General features: G+C 31.8%; 1 protein-coding gene across 1 annotated transcript in view; it reads right to left on the bottom strand.

Moving 5' to 3' along the window:
• Positions 1 to 23277, bottom strand: part of LOC126741143 (protein FAM91A1) — a 67520-nt gene that overhangs the window by 40107 nt on the left and 4136 nt on the right. Inside the window, exons 2-7 of the mRNA XM_050447485.1 lie at positions 21049 to 21133; positions 13102 to 13311; positions 12860 to 13044; positions 9681 to 9781; positions 9464 to 9623; positions 5457 to 5611 (exon numbers count right to left, since the gene is read on the bottom strand). Coding sequence (XP_050303442.1) covers positions 5457 to 5611; positions 9464 to 9623; positions 9681 to 9781; positions 12860 to 13044; positions 13102 to 13311; positions 21049 to 21133 — 896 coding nt within the window. The remainder of the gene's footprint in view (positions 1 to 5456; positions 5612 to 9463; positions 9624 to 9680; positions 9782 to 12859; positions 13045 to 13101; positions 13312 to 21048; positions 21134 to 23277) is intronic.

The raw sequence follows: 23277 nt of genomic DNA, 5'->3' as shown, positions 1-23277 counted from the left end.
TGTAAAAAGATAACGTTGACAAACTTCGCTATTTACAACTTAAAAAACATTGTTAGTAGGGAATCAATAATTCAGTTTTATTATGCATATGTACATTCACGTATAGCCTATGTCATAATAAAAGATGATAAAAAGAACATTTGTTCTTCAAAAAAGAATTGTACGGGCAATGTGTGGATCCGCTTTTCGAGAGCATTGGCCCCCTTTTGTTTAAAAAATTAGGAATTATGACAATATATTCTCTTTACTTGTACATGGTATGCTGTTTTGCCTCCAAACAGAAACATCTCTTTCAAAAAAATTGTGATGTAAATATTAACAGTAATAAGACAAGAAATAGATTCGATTTTGCAGTGCCTAGACATAAAATAACCATGTATGAAATGAGTCCCTATTATATGTGTGTCAAAATATATAATACATTACCCAATGAAATTAAAATGATAGAGGGGTACAGGCAGTTCAAGCCAGTAGCAAGGACGTTTTTTGTTCAGCACCCTTTTTATTCAGTGGGTGAATACATAACTCATTCAGATAAGCTTAATATATTTGGTTTTAACTGTCCATATTGCTAGCATTTTTTTTATATACATGTACCTAGTTTGATAAGTCTGTGTTTGCTGGTGAAATTAGTGTTAAGTAGTGTGTGTTTTAACTTTTTATTTTACTTAGCTCTAACTATTTTAATTTTAAACTTTTTAACTTAATCTTAATTCTGGTACTATCCTTAAATCGACGACCTTATATTACTTATGTAATCAAAAGAGCAATAAATAAATTTGAATATCTAAAACACGTAACATGGATAAAACAGGTGTATATCGATTACAACTTAAGGTCAGTCTCATTGCCCTATTCTGTATTTTTTCAAGTCGATCCATTTTATAACGTAGCGTTTTATTTTTCTACTCCTTATGTTCACTAACGCTCCATTGATATTTCATTAATTTCAATAATTACATTAATAATTTCAGTCAACTTCTTTTATTGATATTTCTTTAAATTCACACTGTCGATGACACATTACTACTGTAACGGATCACTCTCCTGGTTTAATTATTCATGCTTTCTGTTGACGGTCCGTCACTTTTCTGATTGGTCTTAATTAATGTTTTCTCTGATTGGTTGATATTAACAGCTCAGGCGAGAGGTGGGGTCGTTACTGATTTAGTCGGTACTGCATCCATTTTTCGAGGACTTGTTCCCGTGTCGCTGGTAGGAGCACACGTAAAAGGCCAGTTTTTTATTTCCGAAGTTTGTGAAGCAGGAAGTGGCCAATATGGTTTGTAATTTATAGTCCTTAATCTTGTTCCTTTAGGGAACCGTTTAATTCATAATTCTGGTGCAGGATGCCCAAGATTTTCATGGATAGAGAATGAAACTTAGCAAGATGAGTGTGTCACATGTTTAACGCCATTCATTTTTTATGGACAGTAAATACAATGGCAACCGTTGTTTTAGGGTTTTACTTTTCCGTTTTCCTCTTTATTCTTCTTTAATTGTTGATGGCTGCAGGCTTTTGATTTCCCCGGGAAATTTCTGAAAGCGGTGGAGCTGGAGCTAGAGCTAGTATTAGAGATTCCCAGTCCGGATAGCTAAGCTACAAATGGCATACATTCACAGCCTCGGTTTTGAAGGCTAGCCGTTCATTTCTTAGAGTACACAGGTCAGTTTATTCCATTTATTTAAATATAACTAACAATAGATTTGTCTCACTTATTTAAATTTTTATTAATATACCTTTTATTTCAATTTATTGCTATAAATATTTAATCAATATCATAATTTAATACGTCAATTTCTTATATATAATTTTAGTTATTTTTTTGTTCAGTAGTTTACTTTTTGGTAGTTAAGTAGATATCAATCAAAAAAAAAATCAAATCTTTATTATCCAAAATTGACACAATACAGTGTATGGAATTTGTCTATGTTCAAAAAAGCTAAAATTTCTAACATTATATACCTACTTGAAACTACACTATCACTAAACCTAGTTTACATACTCTAAGAAATTATTAAGCATATAAAACAGTAACAGAAACAAATATATACGTTACAGCTAGTTATTACTCCGAAAGGTAGGTCTTAATATCATAGTAACACTTCAAAACTAAAAAAAACTTTCAATTTCTTTTTAAATATTGATAAACTATTTTTTATGTCATTTGGCAATTTATTAAATACTTTTGGACATATTTTCAGGATAAAATTTTTTGAAAGAGTTAATCTAGTACGCAACAAAGATAAAATGATTTATAGTCATAGTCTAGTTGAATAATTATAAAAAAAAACCATTTGTCACAAATACATTAAGATTCTTAACAACAAATAAACACACTTGAAATATATACATACACGGAACAGTTAAAATCTCAAAGTGATTAAAAAGCGATCTACAGGAAGTTTTAGGGGGTACTCCCGCCATACATCTAATAACTTGTTTTTGACCAATAAATACACGACACGCATACGCTGAAAAACCCCAGAATTGGATCCCATACAGAATCCTAGAGTGGATTATGGCATAGTATACACAAACTAACTGGTTTTTATTCATTAAGGACCTAATATTTCTTATGGCATAACAAAGGCTACCTAATTTTAATTACAAATCATTGCAATGTGCCTCCCATGAAAGAGTGTCATCTAGTGTCAAGCCAAGAAACTTTATTGTTTGTTGACGTTGCAAGAAACTACCATTATTGCTCAAATGCATGTCAAGATCAAGATTTAATTGACCCCGATGAGTGCAAAAAACCATATAATTTGTTTTCTTGGTATTAAGAAAAAGTTCATTTAGAGTAAACCAGTTATTTAGCTCGTGCAATGCCTTTCCCGCAGTAATGTGCATATTTTATGTACTCTGTTGCCGAACAAGGGCTGATGTATCGTCCGCGTACATAGTAACGTGACTATACAGTAAATCTGTAGGCAATGAATTCACAAATATAAGACACAACACAGGCCCGAGCACCGAACCTTGAGGTACTCCCAAATCAGTGTGAAGATTGTTTGAACAATATGGACCTAATTTATTCCTTATTTCCACGTATTGTGTCCGAAATGCTAGAAAGGAGGAGAATCAATTTAAGACGACACTCCTAATGCCGTATGACTCCATCTTCTACCACAAAACATCATGGCTGACACAGTCAAACGCCCTGTTTAGGTCGCAAAAGATCCCCACAGGGCGCTCACCTGCCTCAAGTGCATCGATAACCTCAGATAAAAACGGCAAAATGGCAGACGAGGTAGATCTACCCAACAGAAAACCATGTTGTCTTTCCGAAAATATTTTGTTTTTTATTAGATAAGCTAAAAGCCTATCAATCATTGCATATTCAAATATTTTTGAGAAACAGGAAGTTAAAGCTATTGGCCTATAATTCTAAACCAAATTAGAATCCCCTTTTTTAAAAACAGGAATAACCTTACAATTTTTTAATGAGTTTGGAAATATTCCCTTTTCGAGTGACATATTAATGAGATATGTTAATGGTCTGATGCAAGCCTCCGCAGTATTCTTAAATACAGATAATGGAATTTCATCAGGTCCTCCAGACTTTTTATTTTTCATTTTATTTTTTATAATGTTTAGGGCTTCACCCTCACTGAAAGGCACAATGCTCATACTATGCAAAAAACATGCAAACGAAATATTCTGGATATTAGATGAAATATCTTTATTTTGTTTTAAAGTGCTTAAAATATTTTTAGGTTCTTCAATAAAAGAGTTATTAAAATAATTAGCTACTTCTATAGGATTTGTAATTAATAAGCCATTATTCTTTATATTAAATTCAAATTTTTTTTTTATTTTTTTTTATTGTTATTTAGCTCAGATACGATAGACCACATTGTCTTGCTAAGATTTTCAGAGTTTGTTATTTTAAGGTGATAAAATTGTTTTTTACTATGATTAATTAATAATTTATGCCTGGCACTTTCACTTCTATATGTCGTCTCCAACTCCGGGATCACACGCCGTCGTCGGTGTAAATATTTTAAATTTTTGCTAGATTTTCTAATTTCATTCGTTACCCATGATTTTTTATTTTTATTTCGATGTGAAAATTTTAACGGAAAACTTAAATTAAAATACCATAAATATGTTGAATAAAATAAGTCAAATTGGACATTAAAATTATTTTCCTTATAGACCTCTGCCCATTTTTCACACTCAACGACAGATTCAAAAGCAATTATATTAGTAAAACAAAAATTCCTTTTAAGCTGGCCACTCTGATTGACCTCGTCGGAACATTTGTTAAAAATTCCAGAATTAAAAAATACAGTTTCATGATCTGATATAGTATTGCTTTCTACCACAGCATCCTTACATTCAGATATATTAGTAAAAATTAAGTCCAAAACGTTAGAACTGGTAGAGCCAATTCGAGTGGGCAAAAAAACTTTATTTTTTAAATTAAAGGTAGACAATATATTAAAGAAACACTGATTGTTTAAAGAACTCAGGGAAGGCGTGTTAAAATCGCCAGTAAAAATTATTTCGCTACTAGGCTTACAGTATTTTCCCAACAATAAGTGTAAGTTAATTATAAAAATATCGAAATCTCCATTTGGTGGCTTATAACACACAAAAATAGATACATTTTTATTTAAAGCATAATAGTATGAAATTCCACATAATTCAATATTTTTCTCTGAACAAAATTTACGTATATTAATAACTTCACAATTCACAACATTTTTAGCCCATATAGCTGCACCACATAACTCGGTTAAGGCTGATATGCCTTAAGTAAAAAGGTTCATGAACTTTTCCCTGCGTAATACAAATATATACTAAAAACTTTAATAATTGCAATTTATTTTTCAAGTGCTGAAATCTACTTAGTAGTGAAATCATAATTTAAATGTTACTTTTATCAACCTTATTTTAATCATATCAACATTATTCATATTTTAATTCATAATAAATTATTAACATTTAACAGATTAGAACATGAGGTGTGTACATATCTTTGATGTGAATATAATTTGCTTGTATTGTTAAGATATTTTTTTTGCCTCTTTAAATCTACTTTATCCAGGGTCATTTAATTGTTAATTGAAACCTATATACCAAGTCTTTTTCTTAGTTTTCTCTCATTTATAAAAAAAAACTAAGTGGCGCCTTCTTATTTAATAGTTATAATCAAGATTATATTCTTTAATAGCCAGTCATAAGTGAACCTTCGAACAATCCCAAGCCTCAAATAATTCTGAGCTACCGTCTGCAAACTCTTGGCAAAATAGTAACACTGTAAAGTTAACGCCACAGCAAGTTATACAATAAAGTGGAGCAGTACTATAGATGGGGAAGAGCAATGACATTATAAAGCAATAATTTTGTGCGCAGCGATAAATTTTTACCAATTCTTGTAAAAAGTGAATTATCTCTAAAGATCTAAATACTCTCTATGACAAAAAATGTGCCTCATTTAAATTACCTTTCATTCAATGTGGGTCTGCTAAACCAAGAGGGATGCCTTCTGGCTTTTTCATGTTCGGTTTCTGGATCGATTTTTTTGGCAAACTGAAGGCGACAATACAAGGATACCGCCTGTTTTACCAGTTCCGTATCCACCTCCAACACTGTTGCAAGCTAAAAGATACAATCAACATTAAATGGAACGCACTAAAATGTGTATAAATGTATTTATCAAAGAGAATTTATTGGAAGTATGAATAAAAATGATAGGTTCTTTGTATACATAATATCACTTTTAATTTTATTAAACGTGATTAAAAATACTTTATGAGTGTAGGTTGCAAAACATTTGTCTGATTATTTCAAAAACGAAGGCTCCTATCGAAATAAGACAAGACCACCTTTTTCAATTAGAAATATTGATTCTTTTTCGATTTTATTACCAGAATTATTAGAAAGTAGCTAAAAAAAAGTTTCAACATTTTTAACCTTGCTGGACACTATACTCTATTTCAGAAGTGTGTAGAGCAATAAAACCTCATTAGGTATGCAAAAGTGGTACCTGGTGATCCACCAATATTTTATGCCACTACCTTAGTTGGGTATTAGTTTCAATGTAAAATTCTTTCTTTTCGTTGATTGCAGGTAGTGCCACCCGGTTTTGGGTCAATTTATGAGTTTTGCCCATTGTTACCCACTGATAAACATTGAAAACGGTTCGCCAAAGGCGTGCAACTGGGACTTGTTTTTTATCTTATAATTAATGTACTTAAATGCTATTTTATTTTAGAAAGTTACTTTTGTTTAAATGGAATAATATATTTTTTCCACAAATTTATTGAACATAATATGTAGAGTAAAACAGTTGAAAATGGCACTTTTGGATCTGGCACTTTTTGAACAGTGTATAACAATTTTAAATTATAATAGATTGTAGTCTTCTTCGTCATCTGACGAACTGTCATCACCTCTTGACATTATAATTAAAGGATCGACTGTCTGATCGATGAGGTTGTCAAGATCCCACATTTTGTCCTGCTGGACTGCTTTTCGCCAATTCTCTGGTGTCGCTTCCGTAATGGCTTGATCAAACAGTAGCTTAACATCTTTCATTTTAAAAGTCGTGTTTTGTCTTGCTACAAATCCTTTTACCTGCGCCCATATCAGTTCTATAGGATTTAGTTCGCAATGATATGGCGGTAAGCGCAGTACAGTTATATTTTTCGGCTATATCTTCCACGGCGTATTTCATGAAACGAGTTTTGTGTAAGTTTGCTATTGCCAGCAGTCCTTTTTTTATCAAATTTGCTTCAAACGCAATACCTTTTGCAGTCAGCCAATCGATAATTTCTTGCTTTCTCCAACTTGAAGTTGGCGTCTTCTCTATTCGCCGTGAATGATAGCTTGCGTTATCCATAACCACCACCGAATTAGCCGGAAGAAATTTTATCATTTCACCAAAATAGTCCTCGAAAACGTCTGAGTTCATGTCTTCATGGTAATCTCCTGTGCGAGTCGGCTCAAAGGTTAGCAGACCTTCTTTTAAAAATCTCTCTTCGCTTCCAATATGTGTGATTATAAGTCTTTGTCTTTTTCCCGAAGGTACTTTAATACCCGTAGACAGGCCTTCTATGAAAGCTTGGCGAGCACTGGTTATATTTTTGTCTTGCCACATTTTTTGGACTATATAACCTTCGTTAATCCACGTCTCATCAAGATAAAAAACTTTCTTTTGCTCCCTGCGGTACTGCTTGATACTTCTCAAGTATTGTCGTCTCCAACAAACAATTTCGTCGCTCTCCAGTAAAAGTGCTTTGCGGTTATGCTTTTCCCAGGCAAAATCCATATTTTTTAAAGTTTTCCATAAAAGTTTTCTACTTATCAACGGAATACTGTCATCTCGGCCAAGCTCCATTAAAATTTTGTCTAGGGTGGGTATTTCCTTTTTAAAATAAAAAGAGTGAACTTTTCTTCGAATTATACATTTAGCATTTTCATCAAGAACTTTTGTAGGTCGTCCTGGCTTTTGCTTGGGAGATTCCACTTGACCTGCTACTTTTCTTTCCCGCAACAATTTGAAAATGGTGGTCTTTCCAATTCCACTCATTCGAGAACATTTTTTAACAATTTCTTGCACAGTAAAACTAGGGTAATCGTGTTTTATGCAATCATGTACATTTAAAATAATAACTTTTTCACTCAGCGATAGTGGAGAATTTTTAGTACATCTTTTCGTTGGACTGAATACCTCCATTTTTTAAATATTGGGATAATAATATTGTGATTACACTACAGCGTAGCAGTGACTACTAACGTTTAAAATATTATTTAAAAGTATTTATAGTCTGTATATATTACCTGACCCCATTTTTGCATGTTATAAAGCGTTAAAAGATAGGTACCTATACAAAAGGATTAAAAGTATTTATTTAGTATTTAATCTCTTTCAAAATAAAGGCATTTAATCCGTGAAAATTAAATTCATAAATATTATAAGTACCTGCGCCTATGAACTACCACGAAATGTAGCCAAACAGAACGGAATTCCCCAGTTTATTGCTCTATACACTTCTGAAATAGAGTATAATTTTAATAGACCCTATATACATTTTAGCATAAAATGTTATAAAATCAGTTAGTAGCAATAACAGAAGTAAACGATAAAAATTTCGAAAAATAACGACCAGGCGTTTCAAAAATATTAACAAAAAACCATCTTCAATAGTAATTATAAAACACCCTGTAACATGAAAACGATTTACTTTTCAAGATTCCTGTAGATGAAGTTTTTGAAGGTTTATTTAAATTCTAAGTATGATAATATAATTTTTTTAATAATCGATATTATAACTGTTATTGGTTTAACTTTTATTTTGAATGTATGGTTGTGACATTGATAAAACGAAAAACAAAACATTTCTTGTATTCGGCTGTACGTCAGATTTGACAAAGCCTTATAACAAATTGTTTGCTGGTGGCTGGTGTCTGGTTTTACCTGAACCGAAAATTTGGTAATTTTGCAAGTACATTTAATTTAATAGCTTATTAAAATCTCGAACATAGGAAATTGCTGGGATTTCTAATGTTCCGCTCGGCGACGCACCACCCGGTATGTCTGAAACATGTAGGATGAATAAGTTTTAAATAAATTTAATGGAGGATGACCGAAGCATTTTTAGTTACCCATTGACTTTTCGATAATGCTATCAAAATTATACTATACTATTTAAATTTATGTGGAAAAATCAAATTAATGCTTTTTAATTCAAATGACGCCTCCTACCAATCTTACTAAAAGCTTTCGCGTACTACTTTATACAATATTTAAAAGTCCTTATATTTTACTTTTAAGCAAACCCAAACTAAACAAAATGAGATAAGTCTTTTAAAAGTTATATACATTTACACAATTATACTTTCACTACCTTCCCCTACTTTCTGAGGATCGTACGCCAATGAGTCTTTGACCAATATGATTTCTAATTATGGTTAAAAACAAGCTACCCTAAGCTGACATTTTCCGGAGAAAATTAGAATAGAATTATTGACCTTTTAATTACGAACCCTAGTGGCTAAATTTCGAACCTAAGAATAATTTCCAGCAATTTCTCCTGGCCACTTTTATAATGTAAAAAAAAAAAATTAATTTTTAAACAATTTTTAATGATGTCAGATTGACAGTTCCCGAGATATAGCAGCAATCCAAGCTTACTGAAACATCCTTTATATTGTGTAATTGCGTTTTTAATTGTTGGAAATAAACGATTTATTATTAGCATAAAAAGGGTAATTTGGTTGCATAAATCTCTTTAAAATGCCAAACGAATGAAAAATAAATTTGCCGAAGCAATTTCAGCTTTTTTTCAGATATTGCCGAAAGTATTCGTTCACCTTCTAAACTGCATCAGTTTCGGCACTAAAATTCGAAATTTTGCCTCCAATTAATCTAATAACCAATTAACCTTTCTTTTCTAAGACGAGATCCCAATTTTCTATTTTACAAAATAATATAATGTTTATACATACTTCTCCTACAGTTGTGTGTTCATCAATGGACACAAAAATTTTATACAATAGTGTCTCAAAATAATCTCCAAGAATTCTGTTCATAACGAACCCTTGCAGGGGCGGCACTTGCACTTTATCTACTGCTGTTATTGGCACGTCCAAGTAAATTAAACCCTTCCTAAAAACATATAAATCATGAATGTTTGATTAAAGCTCATAATTATTTTAAATTTACTTGTATAAACTTAAAACGATATCATAATCCAAATCTCCTGCGTTTTGCGAGCCGTAATCTATTAATTTATCGATTACTTCCAGTTCTTCTTCATTTACCATCTAAAAATAATCAAAATTAGGAGAAGTTAATTAAAGTCTAACATTATTATTAATGAAATTATTGGGAGCCTCATAAATATTTTAATATTTTTTAACGTTTATTATACAATTAATGCAGCTAAAGCACAAATTTTAAATATTTACATTTAGATATGGATACCAAATAAAGCCATTTTGCTATATTTAAAAATCATCTTTGTATCTACCTATCAGAATATTGCTATATAATAGAATAAAAATATATACAGTGCTCCGTAAGGACAGAATTGGCCAAAGGGGAGGAGGAGTCCTTATTGCACTCAAGAAGGAACTGCCTTATGAAATTGTAAATGCCGACTGTGATATTGACTGTCTGATACTTAAAGTAAATTTTAAAAATATATCTGTTTATTTGTCTGTTGTTTATTATATACCAAATTCCACCGTTTTAATGTATGAAAAATATTTTAACCTTTTGGAGGAAATTTTACTCTTAGAAAACGTAAATGTGATATTGCCAGATTTTAATTTGCCTTATTTTAATAATTGCAATTATACAGATTGTGATAAAAATGTCCTGATGCAACAATGTATTAATATGTATAATCTATGCCAGTATGCTAAGTAAATAATATTCCTAATTTTATGAACAGATCTTTAGATCTTTCACTAACTAATATGGAAAAATGCACAGTATCGAGACCAAGTGACCCTTTATTACCTGAAGATGCTACCACCCTGCTCTTAATTTACAATTTAATCTGAGGATTGTACAAAATAAAACAATTAATAAGAAGACTTATACATACAACTATGCAAAAAGTAACTTCTTTACACTTTATAGATCACTTTCTGATTGCGACTGGTCTATGGTATTTAAATGCTATGATGTTTGTCTGGGGTTTAATACATTTTATAAACTAATATACCAATTTCTGGACATTTCAATTCCAAAAACAAAAATAAAATCCAACACTGCAGGAAAATTTCCAATATGGTTCTCTCTTGACTTAAAACATAAAATTAAAAAGAAAAATAAGCTTTACTGTCAGTTGAGTAAGCAAGTGAGCCCGGAATGCGTTGAATATCAGCACCTTAGAGCTGATATAATTAATCAAACAAAATATGAATATAATTTGTACAAAACTTCAATTGAAAAAAATTTAGCTGCTGATTCATGCGCATTTTGTGCTTTCTTTAAATCTAAAGCTAGGAGTGCAGGTATACCAGTGGCCATGACCTTAAATAATGTCAATTTCGATAAACCCCTTGATATTGCAAATGCTTTTGCCCAATATTTTGAGTCTGTGTATAGCACAGCTGGCTGTTCCGATCATCACATAAATAATAAAGAATGGGGCACTTTTGTTTTCAAAAAAATCTATGAGAGTGATGTAATAAATGCTATTAAGAAACTTAAACCTAAAAAATCTACCGGCCCAGATGAAATTCCTTCTTATATCTATAAAGGTTGTGCTGAGCTTTTAACAAAACCCCTAGTGTATTTTTTCAACATGTCAATTGGACAGGAATCCTTTCCAGATATTTTAAAGATCATCAATGATCTCATCAATTCATAAAAAAGACAAGAAAAATGATATATCAAATTATAGGCCTATTCATCTCTTTAATTGTTTATCTAAAATTTTTGAAAGTATTCTCTATGATAATTTATATAAACATGTTAAACATAAAATTAACAACTGTCAGCATGGTTTTGTTAATGATAAATCCACAGTGACAAATCTGTGTATCCTCTCAGAATAAATCTCTAAGGCAATTGAGTCTAAGGAGCAGTTAGATGCACCGATTGTGAGAAGGCATTTGACAAGGTAGATCACTGTGTGCTTTTAAATAAATTGGTTGGCTTTGGTTTTTCTAAAAAAGCTTGTAATTTCATGAAATCTTATTTATCTGGGAGAAATAACGTGGTTAAGATTGGTAATTGTCTATCAGATCAATATTTGTCAACCTCAGGTGTTCCCCAGGGTAGCAAGCTTGGTCCCTTGCTTTTTGTTCTTTTTATTAATGACCTGCCTGATTGTGTCTCCTCATCTGTAAGTCTGATGTATGCTGATGATTTTAAACTATTTAAAACTATTGCTGTCAAGGAAGATGCTGTAAAATTAAAAAATGACCTAAGTTCTGTGGTTGATTGGTTTAAAATTTATAAGATGTCCCTTAATGTTCAAAAATGTGCTGTGGTCACTTTCACTCGTAAAGTTAACTATTTTCTTGAAGACTACTACTATATTGATAATACTAACATTCTTAGAAAAAACTTTATTAGATTTGGGAGTAACTTTTCAGATCAATATGAAATTTAATTGTCAATATAGTGAAATTGTTAATAAGGCTTACCATTCTTTGGGTTTTGTAACAAGAAGCAGTAGAAATTTTAAAGTCAGCACTATCATTAGACTTTATAATGCACTTGTTAGGCCACATATGGAGTATGCCTCTACTATCTGGTCACTTGAAGCATTTCTGTATGTCAGAAAGAACAAAGAATATCCATATATGGTGTCATACAGGGAAATGTTAGAAACGTTTGACTTCCAGATGCTCTGTACCAGAAGGCAGAATCAGGCAGTCATTTTTATATATTTCATTGTAAATAATGTTAAATACTTGAGCTGTGATCTAATTGAATACTTGAATCGAATTGAATAATTGATTCTTTTAAGATACCAAAGACTAGATTAAGAATAACTAATAAGGAGCTTTTTTGTATAAATAATTTTAACACTACATCTCCAATCAATAATATGTTGAGGATTTGTAACAATGTCTTAAATGGCTTTGAAAATGTAGATATATTTAATATCAGGGTTAAGGAAATTAGGAGGTTGCTTGAGCATCGGGACATAGTTTAGGACTCATGTTTTACTTTTTTCTTCTTATCTTTTTTTTTTCTCTTAGGTTTAGTGTTATTGTTGTGAAACTATTTTAATATGTTTTTTGTTTGTTTTTTTTTCTCCTGTTATAGGCTTTACATGTAATTACTATTACCCGATATATAGTGTTTGTAAAGTTTTTTGAATAAATAAATAAATAAATATAAATCTTCAAAAATAAACAATGTATCTTTCTTCTTACCTTTATATCTTCTTCAAGAACCAGTCCCACCTCAACTCTCCACCAGGGCTCAATATGAATGTTAACTGGCACTTTAGGCAATAACCCTCTGACATTTTTCTTTCCGAATAACCTACTTCTATTCGATCTTGACTTGTTAATCAAATCTATATATTCATTCCTTCCTATGCCCAACAACCTTAAGCCTATAAAAATAAGTTAATTAAAATTAATTATTTTGATTAAAAAAAGTTAGAACTTACAATCTGCAGCAGTAAAGTTAGGTAATGTATCATAGCTTTTCTCAGCTTGCATCAGCCTTTCGAGAACAGATATATAGTAATTAAATGGGGTTATCCTTAGGCCTTTAACGATCATGTCAGCCAAGTGATAGGGAAAGAGCATAAGCCTCTCTCGGCTAAAGCACACCACCCTTTCATAGTATCTTTTTTCATCTCTTAGCACTTGTTTCACTAAAAATATGTTTAAGATATAATAATAATAATAATAATAATAAGTTTAAAATGAAAATGTCTGAATAAACAAATAACCCACTAAATGTTAACCTTGTCAGGGATTTATGAATACACAGAGTAATAATTTAAACAAGGTAGTTTTTTAATAGAAAAAAAATTTAAAAAAATGTTAATTTAGTACTATGAAACCTATTACATTAATAATGATAAAAAGTACTTAAATACATTCAACATAGTGCTAAAATACATTCAAATAACAACTTGCAAGTTAATAACATTATACAATAAACAACTGATCAAGACTTGGAAGTATAACAACCAAGTTGGGAGCGATATGTTTCTCTATAGAGAAACCGAAGAAAAAAGTACGTTTTTGCTTAATTTTAATAATTGCGACGTTTTTGATTATCCTCAATAACCATTTTTCCACAATCTCTAGTGAGTGGTACTTCCAAACTTGTAACACCACCAATTTCCTAACACACTGAAACCTATTTCATAAGTAGCTTCCTAATAGTTTTAAAGAAATATCTAGATAGTTTTCCGACATTTTTTACTTATATTACTTATAGAAATTGGCTTATAATTCATGACTTCACATTCTGACTCACTTTTATGAAGCGGTCTAATTAGTGCTTTTTTAAGAACCTGTGGAAAGTTGCTGTTCAGAAAAGGATTTGTTTATTAAATATGTAAGGAATTTAGCAAGAAACTATGAAAATTGTTCGAAAGTATCAGCTTTTTAAGTCATCCAGACCAGGCGCTTTTCCACTCTTCAAGGAGGTAATAATTTCAATAACTTCTCCCTCGGGAGTTGGCTCAAGAAATAGGAAATTTGGATTTTTTTATTTTTTTGTATCTTAGGTCTTTATACGGTTGTATTTTATTCGCCATCTCTTTTCCAATATTTGTAAAGTGTATTTTTAATCATAACAGCAATTATTTTCTTCAAGTAAAGATTGACATTTCTTTTGATCGCTGGATTGACACATAACTACATTTCATATCTTTATATTCATGGAATTACAAAATACTGCCTATTTTTATTATTTGCCGATGATATGAAACTATACTTATACATTTTAAATTTAACTGATATAAAATCCAAGAGGATCTTAATTCACTGTACAAGTGGTCACTATCTAATGGCTTGCATCTCAATAAAAATAAATGTTTTGTTATCTCTACTACCGAACTCAAAACTGTTATTGCTTTTGACTATCATATTAATACAACAGTTCTTTCGAGGGTGACAGAAATTAGGGATTTGGGTGTACTGTTTGACAACTCTTTGAAACTTATTCCCCACATTTATAATCTGTTAAATAAAGCCTCTCTCGCGTTCTTGGTTTTATTACAAGGAATTCTCGTGATTTTTCTGTCTCTGCATTTAGGGTTCTGTATATTACTCTTGCTTGCAGTATTTTATCTTACTCTTCTGTAGTATGGTCCCCCTATTATTTAAACCACATTCATAGCCTTGAAAGAGTTCAAAATAGGTTTCTTACAACCTGTGCTTGGAGGCTAATTTGCCAAATTTATCTATAACAGACGTTAGGTCGAGGCTAAAGTTAATTTCACTTGAGAATTATAGGACCAGATTTGATTTACTTTTTTTCTATAAACTTCTTAATGGTAGTATTAATTGTCCTGAATTATTAAGACATGTAAATTTTAGATGCAATACCAGATATCTTAGAGGGATGCCACTATTTTTAATTAAACAACACCATTTGAATTATGGTAAATATTCTCCTATTAATAGATTTCACATGCTGCGAAACGAGTTTAATTGTCATTTTGATATAATTGACAAGCGTCTGGATTTAAGTGATGTTTGACTGACTTTATTGAAAATCGATAACTATATATGTACATAGTTTGAAATGTTTTGTAATTGGATGAAATTTATTCTCAATATATTGGTTATATTGTCTATAGAATCACAAAATTTATTAATTTCTTATTTATTTTCATAACTATGTTGTTTTACAAATTGGGCAAATTTTGTTTAATTACTTAAGGCATATTGTTTACTATTTTTTTTTATTGTTATGGCACTGTCATGAACCATTTTCTGCACATTCAAACGAGGTCAGTCAAGAGGGATTCTCTGACTATCAGCAACCAGAACAGGTGATCCATAAATATAAGAACCTTAATTTATTGCATCAAAATATACAATGTGTGCGTAATAAATGTAATTAAATCGAATTATTTTTAAATACTTTAGTTGAGGAACAGCATATATTATGTCTAGCAGAGCATTGGTTAAGACCAAGTGAGGTAGATTTCTTAAAAATTGATAAGTTTAACTTAGTATCTAGCTATCTATGTGAAAAAAAAGAGCATGGAGGGACATGCATATTAGTAAATGAAAAAATCACAGGATTTAAAGACATTAAAAAAATCAGAGAGTGTAGCATTGAAGGTCAAGGTGAATTTTGCGCTTTTATAGGTAAAGAAAAAAATTTAATTATTATTTGCATATATCGCACATGCCTGGGTGATTTTAAGATTTTTTTTTTGGAAAATTTACAAAGTAAGTAGTGTTGCAAATTTTACATAGGCAATTCAAGAATTTTAATGTTGTATGCTGTGGTGATTTTAATGTAGATGTTTTAAATGATAATCTGGAAAAAAGTAGGCTTGGGCTAACTCCTTTGAAATATGTACATCCCGAGGGTATTAAGTAAAACCCTTAAGTCATAGGTTTCACTGATTGAATTCGAATTTAACCGTTAATCTAAACCTCTCACCTGCTGATTTGTAAACGTAAAGACGGAGTAACTTAATAAATAAAGTAACTTACCCTGAAAAGTAACTTACCCTGAAAAATACGCGCGTAAAACAGTGTCGACACTTATCGATCAATCCGGTTTTCAGTCAATGCCAAAATTGCTGCTACTCAATTCACAGCTATTCACCTTTTCTCCCACTCTTTGCGCAATCGTATTTAATATAAGGAAAGATATGTATAATTCAGGAAGATACAAAAGGTGGGAAAAGGAAAAGATGTAAGGCAAATTATGTAAAGTTAAATAAGTTATTAGCAAAACGCGTATTTTTAATGCATAATTATTAAATACAAGTAAAGATTTAATTTAAATTTAAAGTATTACTAAGTATTGACTAAGAGAAAACTAAAGTTAATAATTATAATTACTACAATGTGATGACGAAACAAGGCTTATTGACCTTTTGAATTCTTTTAATTTTGAACAATCAATATTTGAACCCACTAGGGTTACAAAAAAGAGTGCTTCTGATCATTATGCCCAGAGTATTTCTATAGGTCAACTAGAAACTGAAGCCAGGGAAGACAGTTACATTTCTGTAAGATCTTTTTCAAAGGCTAGAATACAACAGTTCTCGCAGGAACTACAGGGTGTGGACTGGCATGGTGTGCTGGATGCGACTGATGTTAACCTGGCATACGGTAAATTTAACCACATCTTAACTGAAAAACTAAATTTAACCTGTCCAAATAGGACTATTAAAAAACCGATGAAATATTTTATTGAAGCCTCAGAAAATAACTCAAAAGCTACTTGGACCTTAGTAAAAATATAACTCGTCCTAATTGTAAAAAACAAAGTCTGTTTAATCATTTTCCAGAAAAATGTGAAACGGATATTTTAAATGCTATAAACGATTTTTTTATTAATATATGTCCTGATATTAAGGATCGATAAATTTCTCAAAGATACCAATTAATCAAAATAGTATCGTTATGGAACCCGTTACAAAAAATGAAGTCATTAGAATAATAAAATCTCTAAAAATTAAGAAATCTTTTACCCTTATCTTTTACCCTTGCAGTGACTCGGGCTAGGAGTGGTGAGATTATTGGGAAGGGTTTTTATAGAGACTTTAGCTCAGTGGATTTTAATTTGGTTTCAACCTTTCTTTCAAGCACAAAATTGAACTCTGATTATGTTAAGTTTTGTAATATTAGGGCTAGATGTAAATCCTTAAAAAGACAGTGTTATGATGATTATATTTATGCTACAGAGGTTTCCCTGAATAGCAGCTTGAGAAACTTTTGGAAGTTTGTGCGCTCCAGAAAGGGCAGCTCTGCAATTCCCAGTGTGATTTCTTACAATGGTACTACCTGCTCTTCAGGTGAGGGCATTGTGAACTTATTTGCAGAATATTTTTCAGAAATGTACACTGACAAACAGTGCATTATTCCTCAAAATTTGACTTCTAACCATTTTCAACTCTCTAGTCTTAAAATATCAATTTCAGATATCTACACCGAACTGTCCAGACTGGATGTGACTAAGGGTCCTGGACCTGATGGTTTACCACCGGTTTTTCTAAGGCAGTGTAGTTTTTTATTGGCGAGACCTCTATTTATTATTTTCAACTTGTCTTTAACTTTAACTTGGCCGGTATTTTTCCAGACTACTGGAAGACCAGTTTTATCACACCTATCCCTAAAGCTGGAGACAGCTCGCAGGTTCAGAATTATAGACCAATCAGTATTCTTAGTACAATTCCTAAATTGTTTGAGAAGTTTGTTTGTGTTGTCCTTACGTCTTTTCTTCAGGGCCAATTATTAGATGAACAATTTGGTTTTATTGCAGGACGTTCTACGGAACTGAATATTCTATCCTTTACTGATTTTGGAGTGCTTGGAGTGCACTCTTTGTATACCGACTTCTCCAAGGCTTTCGACAGAGTTAATCACAGGCTTTTGATCTTTAAGTTGAAAAGATCAGGGATTGGGGGTCCACTGCTGAAATGGCTTGAGTCCTACCTGGTGGGTCGACACAGCTCGTTAGAGTTCTGGGCTTTGAGTCTTGCGAGATTTTGGTGCTGTCTGGTGTCCCACAAGGATCCCACTTAGGGCCTTTGTTATTTAACCTCTACATTAATGATATATCAACACGCTTTCAGTACAGCTTCTTTTTTCTTTTTGCAGATGATTTAAAATTCTTCCTTAGAGTCTCATCTCTGGAGAACTGTTTCAGACTCCAATCGGATTTGGATAGGCTTGTTGATTGGTGTACAACAAATTGTATGGATCTAAATGCTGGAAAGTGTTACTCAATGTCCTTTAAAAGAAATAGAGACCCTGTAAACCACTCCTATTTTGTTGGTAACACCATATTGAAATCTGTCTCTCATATTAAGGATTTGGGTGTGACACTGGATAGCCCTTTAAGTTATATTCCGCATATTTCGGGGGCAGTTACCAAGTCTCTGCAGATGCTTGGATTTATCAAGAGGTGCTCAAGGGACTTTTATAATATTTCATCTATTTGTTTGCTCTATTGTGCACTTGTGCGTCCTCATCTAGAATTCAGTTCCTGTGTTTGGTCTCCATACTATAATAATCATATTCATAAGATTGAAAGTGTACAACATAAATTCTTAAGATATATTGCCTTTAAGCAAAATGGAGTACCTATAAATTATCAGGATGAGTTTGACTACCAGCAAATGGAAGCCTCATTGAATTTGAGAAGTCTTGAAACTCGTCGTAGACATAAAGATTTGAAAGTATTTTACAACATCCTTCACTCTCAAAGCTTTTGTCCTGCACTTCTTAATAAAATAGGTCTTTATGTTCCACCTAGGTCAACAAGGCAAGTTACTTCTTTTTACAGCCAAACACACCACACAAATTATGGTCACAATTCTTTTCTGGCAAGGACTGTTAGGCTGGCTAATCAGTATTCTGATGTAATTGATTGCTTTGAGGGGCGCACAGGGTTCATTAAGAAATTAAATCTTATTAATTGATAATGCTGTCTTAAACTAGAACTATAAGGTGTTGTAAATTGTGATGGTAATTGTCCTTTGTGTTAACTATAAGTGTTGTCTTTTTTTTTTTTCTCTGAACTGATTGTTCCAAGTTATAGGTAATCTTTATATTCTAAGCTTTAATTGTATGTTAGGTTAGGTTAGTTTAATCATCCAATTATTATTCTTATATTTTTTGTAATATTGGGCCAAAGCCCGTTGATATATTAAATAAATAAATAAATAATAAATAAATAAATCAGTTGGACATAATAACATTCCTGTGTCTATTCTGAGGGAGGTGGCAGACATAATAAGCCTACCACTAACCCATATACTGAATTTAATGCTTTAAAAAGGGGTATTTCCAGACTTCCTGAAAAAAGCTCTTATTAAGCCAATTTATAAAAAAGGGTGAGCATGACAAGTTTGACAACTATCGTCCTGTATCACTCCTTTCGAATATAAGTAAAATCTTTGAAAGACTTATATGTTCAAGGATGATTGGATTTTTTGATCATTACAATATAATCTCTGATAAACAAAATGGTTTTCGGAAAAAGAAATCAACTGTTCAGGCTATTTATCAGGCTTTGGAGCAAATGCTAGTGTCTTTAATAATGGCAAGGTGACTACAACCATGCTTCTAGATCTATCCAAGGCTTTTGACAGTGTGGACCATGGCATACTTTGCTCAAAACTTGAATGATGTGGTATCAGGGGGGTGACATTGGACTTGATTGTGTCATACCTCCGGGCACGGGAGCAACGGGTCTATCCTGGGTAGTGTTGTGAGCAATGGAACGTTCCCGTTTATTCTCGACTTTTTTCGTGACGTTTATTCTCAAGAGCACGAATGAGCATGAATCCGAACGTTCCCCAAAAATGTGAACGTTCCCATAGCGTTAAAGAGTCAAAGTATAAGGTCAAATACCGGCCAGCCAAACACCTCTACGCAACCGGGAATTGCGAAGGTCGCAACCGGGGTCAGTAAATACAGCTATGCTCTCCGGGTAATACATGGCAGTGTAGGTTGGCAAGCGGCGCTTACAGCATACTATGCCTATGTCCAGTCACAAATTGCATATGAAATAATATTCTGGGGCAACTCTGTGGATTCGAACAGAATTTTTATTTTGCAAAAGAGGTGCATCCGTATTGTGTTTGGTATGAACTATCGTGATAGCTGTAGAGGAGTATTTAAAGATACTGGCATTCTTACAATGTACAGTCTTTATATTCTGGAATCTATTAAGTTTCTAATTAATTACATTTCATTTTTTTCTGATAGAAAAAGACAACATCGATATGAAACCAGGTTTAAGGACAATCTAATAATTGAGAAACCAAACTTTACATTTGTACAAAAAAACATTGTCTTTAACATTCTAAAGATCTGGAATGTACTCCCTCTTTCCTTTAGGCAGTTTCCTCCCAGTAAGCTTATTTGTAGGCTCAGGGCATTTTTGGGGGACAGGGCATACTACGGTATTGATGAGTTCTTTCAAAATGGTGATATGCATGAAGGCTATTAATTTTTGTTGCAATTTATTTCATTAATGGGGACATCCCGTATGTAAATAAATAAAAAAATTATAAATAAATAAAACTGTTGATTTTTCTTCATACTGCCCAATAAAAAATAAAATTATGTCGATCAAAATAAAAATTTATCTAATCTTTTCAAATATATTCAAAGATTTTGTAAATGGCCAAATGAAAATAGGGCGATTCTTGATAAGACTTGGTTTGTGCAGACCCACCCTTTAAGAGCAGTTATAAACACTTTTTCTCAATTCAGCAGTTACTGCTAGTTTTAGTCATCGGTAAAATTTAAGGGAAATTAGATAGGTGCTTTCTTGCTATTTGTCAATCATGTGCCATGACATATCACACTAATATATAAAAGACAAAGTTTTTGCCATTTTACTGTACTGTATTATTTTCTATATTTTACTGTACATTTAAAACAGAACTTACCTAAGTTACCACGATACCTCAACTGATTCTGTATACTAAAATTAATGATGGCCCTCTCATAATTCTTCACAGAATTGTGTAAAATCTGAAATCAAAACATAAATAATCTAAGACGTTATAAAAAAACTTTTGAAATTTTTTTAAGGGTTGGTGGGTAAGCAAGTCTTAAGTAAATAGTATTAAAAAATCAAAAACTTATTAGAAAAACTTTAAATACTCATTTATATTGGCCCTATAAGTTATTTCTTAGGCATGATGTGTGATTTCATCAGTATTTTGTTTATTGATTTTCTGTAAATATAAGAAGCTTTCTCCATATTTATAATTTAGCACAGATACCTGTGCTAAATTTCCTAATTGGTTTTCTCATGATTTAAAACGTAAAATTAAAAGGAAACACAAAATTCATTCCCAAATAAGTAAAAAACGTAGTAAAGAATATCGCCTTCTTAGAACTGAAATAAAAAATCAAACAATAATTGAATGCAATTCATAAAAAACCTTGATAGAGAAAAATTTAATTGCTGATCCAAGTGTTTTCTATTCTTTCTTAAGTATTTTGCATGTCTGTGGAATGGGGGCACTTTTGTTTTTAAAGAAATCAATAAAATTGATGTAATTAATGCTATTAGGAAACTAAAACCTAAAAAATCTACTGGCTCACATGAAAATCCATCTTTTATTTATAAAGGTTGTGCTGAATTTTTATTTAAACCCCTAACTTATCTGTTTAACATATTAAAGTTATTAACCATTTCACCAATTCATGAATCTAACAGGAAAAATTATATTTGAAATTATAGGTCAATTAGTCTGCTAAATAGTTTACCCAAAATTTTAAAAAATATTTGAAAATATCCTCTATGATGATTTATATGAACATGTAAAACATAAAATTAACAAGTGTCAGCATGGTTTTATCAATGATAAATCCACAGTTACAAATTACAAGTTTTAAATACAATAATTTACTTGAGGTATAATAGATTTTTTATATACCTAGGAGCTGAGGTTTAATCTATCAGTCTCTGATTTTTGCTATAAGTGATGTAATACCCAATAAAATAAGTAACTCATTATGAATTTGTCACAACAATACAGATTTTACTTAAAGTAAATCATTGGATACTATTGAATGAACTGGTTAGTTTTGGTTTGTCAAAAAAGACTTTTAATTTAATTAACAGGGAGAACCAACAAAATTAAGGTTGGAAATTGTTTTTCAAAACAATATATCTCAACTTCAGGGCACCCTCAGGGTAGCAAAATTGGTCCCTTGCTGTTCCTATTATTTATTAATGACTTACCTGATTATATCTCTTCATCTGCAAGTTTATAATATCCTGATGATTTTAAACTATACAGGGTGTCCGGAAGCTAGATGCAATCCTTTAAGGGGGTGATAGCTGACTTAATTTCAAACATTTTAAGCTAAATATGTGTATGTCGAAATTTGTTTATAAAATTTTTATGGCAATTTTTGCATTTTTCTCAAGAAATACCAAAATTTCACACTTAAACGGTAATAGAGCGCAAGTTACAATTAGTATCGGAGTTTCAAAGTTTATTTTGTTGTGTCTAATGTGTATTAATAAAAATACGATCAATTCCAAGCTTTTGTGTAAACTTATAGAAAAAAATAGAGACATTGAAACACCCTTTATTTTTAGATATCACTCATGCCAATGCCTGGCCAATTCTCAAAATTATGGCCTCTTTTGTGCGGCAGGTCATGTAAACAAAAATTATTAGACTGAGACCTCTCATAAGCCTACTAACCATTAGAGCCCCGATTGTGGGGTTATTTTAGGTTTTAATGTTAAATAAAACACAATTTTGTTTAAACTTTTTATTGTTCATGTTCAAAATGCAATCCATTATTTCTAATACAGGCACGAGCCCTTTTTGTTACTTCGGTGGTGGTTACTCTTATGGTCATATCTTCTTTCATATTGTCAAATGCTTCATTTATTTTGCGAATCAACTCTTCTCTTGTTCTTATTTCGGTGGTGTATACAAGCTCCTTTGCCCGGCCCCATATGAAAAAATCCAACGGAGTTAGGTCAGGCGATCGAGGAGGCCAAGGAAAAGTTCCGCCTCTACCGATCCAACCGTCCGGAAAACAGTCGTCTAAGTGATTCCTGACAGCCAAGGACCAATGCGCTGGACAACCATCTTGCTGAAAGATTATTGGTCTTTCTCGTTCCAATAATCCAGCTTCGTCTAGAA

Source organism: Anthonomus grandis, chromosome 10 (genome assembly GCF_022605725.1).
Source record: "Anthonomus grandis grandis chromosome 10, icAntGran1.3, whole genome shotgun sequence".
Lineage (NCBI taxonomy): Eukaryota > Metazoa > Arthropoda > Insecta > Coleoptera > Curculionidae > Anthonomus > Anthonomus grandis.
Note: the sequence above shows the minus strand (reverse complement) of the source record. Positions and strands in the feature narration are given on the sequence as shown.